General features: G+C 31.5%; 1 protein-coding gene across 1 annotated transcript; it reads left to right on the top strand.

The window, feature by feature from the left end:
* Nucleotides 1-8,367: 8,367 nt before the first annotated feature.
* LOC149563605 (STS14 protein-like) lies at nt 8,368-9,272 on the top strand. Its single transcript, XM_089826790.1, has one exon. It carries the CDS (start codon nt 8,553-8,555, stop codon nt 9,051-9,053), a length of 501 nt encoding a protein of 166 aa, XP_089682916.1. The 5' UTR covers nt 8,368-8,552; the 3' UTR covers nt 9,054-9,272.
* The last annotated feature ends 796 nt before the right edge of the window (nt 9,273-10,068 follow it).

Raw genomic sequence — 10,068 nt, 5'->3', positions numbered from 1 at the left:
ATAAAATTGTTTTATAATCTTTCATTTCCCAAAAATACAATAAAGGATGGGAAATAAAAACCTTTCTCACCTTATCATCCTCTTATACTTTATATTCACAACAAATATTAGTTCTTCACAAGGGATGGAGAATACTTGGGGACCCTAGTCTTATCACCTTTTGATCATTAAGCTCTTCTCACCTATTGTCTCCCATTAATGTCCCTCTTTTGTAGTTTTGTTTTCTTATTTTAAGCCTTTGAAACTTTTATGATTAGGCACATCTTATGCTTTCTATGTACTATTTTTTAATTCAAGAGAAATTACATATGTGCGAAATTTTATTAAGTAAAGGTGAAGAGAAACTATAGATCATAGTAGATTGTACCCATAACCCATTGATCCTATTAGATTATAATTTATTTCTTATGACTACTTACTTAGCTAATTATAAATATAAATTGTGATATAATGTGAAAGTTTCGCAAGTTTACAAATCTGTAAAGTTTAAATTTGATTTATGAGTACAATTTTAATACAAATACATAGATAAATGACATAATTATGTGTGAAGCTATAATCATTTCACTACACATGACATAGCCCCATAAGTGCTTGTTCGAATACATTTACTATAACCTTCATAGGTGTTGATAAAAGTCCCTTATAATACTTAATGCAAATAGTGTATAACTCACGGATAGTAGTATAAAAGAAATGCCCCAAGGAGCCCAAACTTACAATCATGTATTTTATACTAGATGATGTAGATGCATGCTTAATTTAAAAACTAGATTTTTTTAATATGATCTAATGTAAATTACTTGACCTAATTTAATTATACTATTTTAAATGTAGAATAATATAATAGATATTATTCTAATTATATGTGTAGACTATTTATTTTATTATTAAAACAGTCATATTCAACTCATGTTTAATTATGGTTAAAATTGTTTCACTTATTTAATTTTCAGAATCATTAGATTAGTTATTATCTTATAATTTTGTTTTCAACATCAAAATTTGTCTGTTATATTTCTTTGGATTTCCTTTTTTTGAAATTGAACCTTCTTTCCTAGCTTTCTCTAGATCTTATATATCATTCTCAATCATCTCATTTCCATTTCATTAAGTGAAAATTAATTGCACTTGTTCAATATTTGAATTTTTTTTAGTTGTTTGGGCCTTCTCCCTTTTGAATGTGGTAAAAGAAATAAGATCAACACTCTTTTTTCTTCACTTGTGGTGATCCCCATTGTCTCATATGACAAGAAAAAATAATTTTGGGGCATTATTGTTTGAAAATAAGAGGATTCTTTAGTATGTCACAAATGTGCATGCTATGATTTAGGTTCAGTAAGATCCCCATGGATATGTGAACAAGAGTATATGATTTTAAAAAGTGTAGGTTGAATTAACACTTAAAAGATTAGTCCATTATCAAAATGGTACCCTAGACGTATGTTTTCATCTTTGAGAGAGTATTGATCCAATATAAAATCTAAGGCAAATGTCATGTTATCATTATCTATTTTATTTCCAATATGTCTTAGTTTTTGTGCCAATCCAATTTTAAATACATTCTTCTAGTATAGATTTAATTATTCTTATCTTCAATCTTATTTCGCAAAGTAGCAAGTTAAGTTTTCTAAATTATCTATTTCTAATTATTTCTCATTTATGTAAGCTAGTTTGTGCGTACTTGTATATTAATATGAATAACATAGGTCAGTCCTAAAGAGATTATATTTTCTATTTCAAATAGATATTAAGAAACCTAAAATAGGAATAACATAGTTAAAAAATCTTAAGACATTACTTTTCATTAAAAATATTATAACTTAATTATTGTTAGAATTCTTTTGATTTATACAATGAATCATTTTGTATATTTGAAAATTTAATATTATACTTACAAACCTTGTCATTTCATTTATATCATATAAATCCATATATAACTGTATAGAATGTAATGAGTGATAACATATAGAAAGAGACATTGATCGTATTCTTTACAACTATTCATATAATTATACCAAATGAAAAACAAAAATAAAAATAAAAATTCTATAACTAATTTTAATAATGAGATATTATTACAATTCTTAAACAACAGCCACTCCGAAGAAACATAATAAACTAAAAAAATATAATTATACAACATTTTTCAACAAAATAATATTACGTCTTTTATATCTCTATTAGCACTACTCCATATTAATAATATATAAAAAATATAATTCTAAATATTAATAGAGAAACTAACACATAATTTAATCCAAAAGCTATTATCTAAGATTTAAGTGGATTATTAGTCATTATCGACTAGAATTCCACGATTACAAAAACTAAGTATTAGATTTATATTCATAAATATGGCGAAGAGAGCATTGTCGTGATCATCTGTACAAATGAGGTAAAAATAAATATCTAGAGTTTGATCTACCTTTCACGACTGAATGAATAAGTTTTCAAAAAAAGGTTTAAACATATATTGATTGGTAAAGAAATGTAACTTGAAATACAATACAAATCGCATGATGAATTTCTGTACAATACGGAAGCAAAGAAGTCCCAAATGATAACATTGAAAGAGAAAAACTATCGGCAGTTATTGTGACTAGAAGACAGTATACAGTATGCATGTTTGAATTCAACAATGGCTGAAATGCATGTTTGAAGCAAAACTATATGGACATGGGAAAATCAAAATAAAACATGTTGCGCACATACCTTTTACTAGTGTAGTAGCAGTAAGATTTTTGGACGGTTGAGAAGCTTCAGCAGAACACAATATGCTCCAAACAATATGCAGCACACAAAATGCTCCAAACCAGAACAGGGATGAGTAGAAAGAACAAGAAAGGCACAGGCGAAATGAGCAGGCTTCCCACTTCTTTTTTTTAAGGAAGTTGGTGTGGACTTTAGTGACATTGATATCCAAGTTGGCGTGTAAATTTTGTTTGGAGCTGGCGATCCCATCTCGGCATAAATTCCTGCCTTAATTCCCCACCTTCCGTTGTGAACGCATCTGTACTTTGGTTTGTCACAATCAGTTGCAGAGTACGGCCGCGGAAAAGGAAGATGGCATGGACGATGGCATGAGGCATGAGGATGGGGGGTGGGGATACCCAGGCAGTCGATCCTCTGCTTGGGTAGCCGTTGCCGGAAGGAGAAACAGGTGTTGGAGAGAGGGGGGAGTTGATTTAATGATATATGATGGACATTTCAACACCTTGGGATTAATGCACACCCTATTCTTTGCACCTAGGTGGACGTGTGCTTAAGGAGAGTTTAGAATTAAGGGGTAAGGGGATTAATGATTGATGTTGGGGATATGGAATCAAAAATCTAGGATATAGTAAATGTAGTTTGACATAGATATTATTTTATGGTGTAAGGTTATAGTGGTTAGAGGCTAGTGGTTAGGGGTTAGTGGTAGAGTTAGATAGAAATTGTTTTAGGGTAGTATTAATAATGTTAAGGACAAACAAAATAATAATAAATAAATAACAATATTGGTTTCATATTTAAGTTTAGAAAGGAATATTATTATTAAAAGAATAGTTTGTTAGCTAGGAAAGGATGGTAGTTTATTTAATCATATCTTTTAATGTTTAGGAGAGGAGTTTGTAAGATAAGCAAGAGGAAGGTGTAGAGTGGTTTAATTTGTAATATTAAAAAAATTGAGATGTCTAAAGTGTGTAGATCATTTAAATTTTGATTTTAAGATATTAAATGTGAAAATAAAATAAAAATAGATTAGAATTTAATTAAGCCGAACAAGGATGTTGTTTGGGTGTTATCACCTTAGTTGATATGGGTTAAGAAAGAAATTAAGTATGGGTTAGAGATTTATTGGGTAGTATTAGAAAATCTAAGGTATTGCTATTATTAAGGGATAAATTAAATCTTCACTAGGGTATTAATAATGTAATAAGAAATTAAGGTTGATAGGAGGCAATGGTGTCTCAAATTAAGTGTAGATTAGTAAGGTTGATTCTACCGATTACTGTTAAGATGAAGTAACTTTCAAGTTAGTGGGAGGTGTGAAATGAATTTACTCTATATTGTAAATTAGATTTTTAAAATTTCATAGTATTTAATAAAGATTTATTAGTTAAGGTCCTTAATGGAAATAATAAGCACAGATAAGGTTAAGAGGAATTGGTTATGTTAGGAAGTGCTCTTATTCTAAGATTGGCATAACAAGAGAAATTGTAATATGAAGTTAAGGAGAGTTTTAGGAGGCATTTAGTAATTTATTTATATATTTAATTATCTAGAGGTTGACTAACCCAAGTTATTGTGGTTATAGCTTGGAGGGTTAGTAGAACTATTAAGGTGATTCACTAAGAAGTTGATCAATGATTATTATAAATTTTGTAGCAGTGGGCAGGATGAAATTGGTTGATAGGTAGTTAACACTGTTAATTTTGGTAGAGGTAATAGTTGGTACATAGTATAACATGAGACTTGCATAAGGGCTAAACAATAGTTGTGTCTAGTCACTACTATCTAGTAACATTATTTAGGATCTCTGTGTAGAGATGGTTAGGTTAGAAGGTCATTATGTATAGGCATATTGTTACATATCATCCAATGTAAATTATAAATATGCCAAGGGGTCATGCTCACACTTATGCATTTTAACACATTATTAATGCACTCAATAAGGAATTAAAATGTGTATCTATATATATTCTTTCTTAAATCACAGATTCTAAGGTATCTATGTTATTCCACTACTAGATCGATTACGTATAATCATAGTAGATTATGGATACAAACATTTGTTTGACAAACCCCGATGTATAATTTCTTAAAAAAAAAATAGTTGTGTTTTGCCCTATAAGTTTCGGGCATGATAGTTTGACTCCCTAATCTCCCACTCCATTTTTGGGAGATGCTTTGCTTTGAGGCCATTGTAAAATCTCTTGGCCATTTCCTAAAGGTGGATGAAGCTACTGCTATGTTGGGCCACTCTAATTTTGTTTGCATTTTGGTTGATATGAATATCTCTGCTTTTGGAGATGTGCTCATAATTCGAGAGGTCATAGAGGATTTTGATAGCCTTCCTTTCATTGTTGGCGATGCTTCTATACAAGGTACATGCCTTGAGATTGCACTCTTTTTCATGGTAGGAGTGATGCTTCTTGGTGGTGGGATCCTAGTGCTAATTATTTGTTTGTTCACGCTTCTAGTTCTCTTTCATATTTTTCCTAAGAGGACTCATGACCTTTTGATGAAGAGAAGACCCTTGCTGAAAATCCTATTGATCAAACTTAGGGGTCTATTACTTTTTTGTTTCTTGCACTTGTTGCAACCTCACTCATCACTCCTACTTTAGGCACAATCTTCAATGGTCTTATGGTTCATTCCAATCCCATTGATTCTGCTACAGTTTTGCAACAAGATCCCGCTATCACTGTTTTGCCTCCTTAGGACTGGCCTTTGTGCTGATGGTTTCCCCAGTGGAGTTTTCTTCATTGGGGAGCCAAAAGACAACATTGATTGGACAATGGCTCATTGAACCAAGAAGAATTGTTCTTTAAACTCTTGTCCATTTTCTCACGGGGTTTGAGTTTGGCCATTCTTTTGAAGGACTTCTAGTCATTGTGCTTCATGTATCGTTCTTCTAATCAACCCCTATTGTGTTGTTTATGCACTATCACTGGTTTGATTTTCTTCTTCTAGGCCTTGCTTCTGTAAGGGTTAGCCCCCTTGTTTTGTTGCATTTATTTATAAAAAACAATTTTATGATGAATACTATATTTCTTTATAAGATAAATATACATATCATTCTTATGAACTGCAAAAGGGCTCAAATCTTTATTGAGTGCAAGATTTTGACATCATAAATGATGAGACCATGATTGTGCCCCAACACTTTTGGCTAAATAGATACCTCTTTCTACTTGGGTTTCAACTGAGGAGGTTTCAATTTAGTATCAAATGGGGAAAGAGCACTAGTAGCAGTGTCTGCTCAAATAACCATGCGCTCTTTGTGCATGAAATCCCCAACTACTAATTTTAAAGGAGCTTAAAATGATTACAAAATACAAATTAATAAGCTTCACATGAACCAATGGTCGATCAATTTTTAGTTTTTTTTTCCCTTCCCATAGTTGAACTATTTGTGCACCACTATTGACATATTTGTGCACAACATATGGTACACTTGTCCATAAGTATTGAGAATTTTGAGTGCATAATTATGAAAACATCTTTACCAGACAACATATTGGTAATTTTGAATGCATAGTTATTGAGACATCTTTAAGTAGGCAAGGCATTTGACAACACTTTGATAAGATTGATATTTGACATACAACAAATCTTTCAAAAATTTTATTAACATTCAAAACCTACAAAACTATTTTTGAAATAACAAAGTGAAATAACTTAAGATAATAGGAAAAAACATCAAAATCTACAAATGTAACCGACTAATAATACCTAGCTTCCCCCAATCCTCAAAATAAAAATTTACACCCTTTTAAAGAATTAAAATATCAGGCAACCTATAGAGAAGCAACGAGGAAAAAGAGAAGGGAAGGCCAGAAATCTATGAATAGTAAAATATCCACTTGCCTAGTAAAAATGAGTGGCTTTGAATAGTATACGCGCAACATTGAAAGCAGTGTAACTGGGCTTAATCTATGCATTTAAATCCATACATATCCTTAGCAAGTGGACAGACTTTTCCAATTCCGGATTCAGAACGGTGTAATAATAGACATAAAATAATTGACCTCTCACCAACTCATTTAGATAGACCTCTTAAAGTCTTCTGCTACATTACACGGAGGAAAGTCATCACGGGCTTCGCATCTCCACATTTACCAACACACGTCCCTCTGTTATGATTTTATAAAACTAATTTTTAATGGTAAGAACGGATAAATATGAAATATTTATCATATATAAACAATTGACTCACTTTACAAGATTCTATCACCGACATTAAAAATAATATATTTCATATAAAATCAGAGTGATATTTTGTAAATAATAGACATTCATAACTTAAGAATTATGATCAATAAGAAATAAAGAATAATCAAAACATAAAGGCTTAAGGGTTTTTGCTATTATTGTTATTATTATATACCTTCTCTTGAATTATAAATGAATGATAGAGAAATTTAATGAGATTAAGATATCTAGGAGATTAATAGATGCAAAATTAACACATTTTCAAATATTCTTGAATATTAGTTTTAAAATTGTTAACTTTAATTAAAAAATTCACAATTTTGTGAAGTCATATTTTTTCAAATAGAAAATTATTTCCTACTAATTAAATCTAATCTAGATAAGAGAAGAGCACCAAAATTACTATCATTATTTCAATTATATTTATTGAATTTTGTTAATTAAAAATCTATTTGAAAATAATCAAGTGGGCCAATAATAATTTTTTTAATTGAAAAAAAAATAGTAACTAAATCAATTGTACATGATTAATAGATAACGAGACAACATAAGGCAACACTTTTAAGTGAGGAGATTTTAATCTTTGTCCACATAAAAAATGCTACAATATATTTTTACTACTCTGAAGTCAAATCAATAAGCAATTATATTACATATAAAGATAACAAAAATAATTATGAAAATCTAATAGGGAGAGGACCCAGTAGTTGTGCACGTTCCAATAGTTGTGACAGTAGTTGTTAACTTAATACCCATACTTGTTGATTTAATATCCAACATTGTTGACAAGATTGTACCAATGGATGTGACTTTAAAGTTGTTTTTGTTAATGATGATTGCCCATAAGTGAATGAAAAGTGTCCCTTTTCTCAAAAAACAACCAATAGTGTGATGCCACATCAGCTGCACAAGTATGTGGTCTCCAATGTACTATGATTGGTCTCACTTTTTTTTGGGGCTATTTTGGACACTTTGACAAAAAAACATGCTGATGTGGCATCATATTTGATGATGTGGCTCTGAAACCTTAATTATAAGCAAGGGACTTGCCAAATAAGCTACTATCAAAAAATGAGAGTGATTTGAAATTTTCACATAAGATTTTGAGAAGCGCAAAGTTAGGGTGCACAACGAGTGAGTCCTCTCCCCTATATCATTTAGAAACTTAAGATAAACAAACTCAACTATAACAATTTTAGAAGGGAAAAGCCCACACTCCATGATCTTGTAATTATCACGAGGGGAAACTTCGAACTGATCATACCTAGATGCCTCATAGACTAGACACACCGTGATCTTCAAAATGCCATTGAAAACTCTCATTTTATCGCACTAGCATTGCATGAACTACCATAAATCACATTATTTTTCCAATTTTCACCTCGTTTTGATTAAATTGTCCCAAAACGAGATGGCATTGACGCCGTTCTGAAAGAGTAAATGGCTTTATCTAATGAAGTGACGTAAACGTTCAGGTCTTGATAAAGGCGCCCGCCATTGATTTCAATATAAGCAATTTTACAACTGGTGCCCACGAGGAAGCCCTAAACAAAATGCTTGAAAACTGTCAGTCACTCTGCCCAACCAGTATTTATTCCAAAGTGAAGAACCTACTCTCCCATTGAAAGATAATGGATACCCTTAGGTCTTCAAGCTATTTTGTGCTGGTACTAATGGGGTTTTTGTGCACAATATGTGCACAGAAATACAGCAGTGAAGAATTTGTTAATGCCCATAACAAAGAGAGAGCACTGGTGGGGGTGCCTTTGCTTGTGTGGAACAACAAAACGGCAGCTTCAGCGAGTCTCTTTGCAAGGTATCAGAGAGATCATGACCACTGTGAGATGAAACACTCTGGATCCACCAAGTATGGTGAAAATCTGTTTTGGGGCAAAGGTGGACCTCTGACCCCTTCTTTTGGGGTCCAGAATTGGATTGATGAGAAGAAGTACTATGACTACAACAACAACTCTTGCCAGCCAGATCACCAGTGTGGGGTTTATACTCAGGTTGTTTGGAAGAATTCAACTGAGTTGGGCTGTGCACTGGTTACTTGTGATAATAAAGATACTACTTTTATCATCTGTTATTATTCTCCCCCAGGCAATATTGTAGGTGAAAAGCCATATTAGGTCATGTGGGTCAACTGTTTTTTTTCGGGTATGCTAAGGTTAAGCTCAAAGAGTTCGGTTTTGTAATGTTGACAGTATTCATCTTAGGCATTGATGTTAATAGACTATTTTGCTCTGTATTTGAACCTGTTTCTGCAGGAGGAGATACGTGTAAAGCAGTTTGGTAAAGACAAGACATTTTCGTAATGATTAAGATTGTGTGTTCGTGGTTTTAGCTTAGATGGTGTGTTGTTTTTTCCATTAGTGTTGGGGTTTACTATGATCTATTGAGATCTTTGTTCATCATTATACTGTTTAGATTGTGTGTTACTTTTTTCATCAGATCATACATTATAACTTTTTTCATCAGATCATACATTATAACTTTTTTCATCAGATCATACATTATAATTAATCCATCATAACAATATTAGATTATAATTAATCTATCATCACAATATTAGATATTAATATTGCAAGATTGTATGGGTACACACACATCTGTATTTTGGGATGCCTACACAAGCCTCAAGTACTGGATATTCAGTGGAGAGCATCATACATAAGAATGCTGATTAAAATTTCTAATATTTTTGTTCATTAAGATTTCTAATATTTATTTCTATTTTTTGTTTGTAGTTTATCAGACTTAATTCAATACTTAATCAGTTTGAAACTTTGATACTATACTAATTAACACTAATAACTGTTCAAGTCAGAAGGTTGTCATTTGCAATATGCAGGGTTGCATGGTGATGCATACCTAGACCCACGGAACAGGGGTACTTGTAAAATATTAGAGCAAATGCTACCTAGATTAAGATATCTGATTTTTGCTTTAGTTTTTCAATTGCATATCAGCTTGTTGTTTGTCAAGCTTAATTCAATATGTAATTAGTTTGATACAATATTGATTAACAGTAAACTACTAATTTTTTACTTCTGATTTTCACTGTTCAAGTTAGAAGTTTATCATTTGGAATATGTCATTATAAGATATATGATTTGTTTATGCCTTATTTGTTATACATCTGAA

The sequence above is a fragment of the Cupressus sempervirens genome, chromosome 4, assembly GCF_028749045.1.
Source record: "Cupressus sempervirens isolate cs-2001-9-10 chromosome 4, ASM2874904v1, whole genome shotgun sequence".
NCBI lineage: Eukaryota > Viridiplantae > Streptophyta > Pinopsida > Cupressales > Cupressaceae > Cupressus > Cupressus sempervirens.
This window is presented reverse-complemented; position numbering and strand designations above follow the sequence as displayed.

What these genes read in the sequence shown, in the direction of transcription:
- LOC149563605 (XM_089826790.1), top strand. Translation starts at nt 8,553, where the DNA reads ATGGATACCCTTAGGTCTTCAAGCTATTTTGTGCTGGTACTAATGGGG.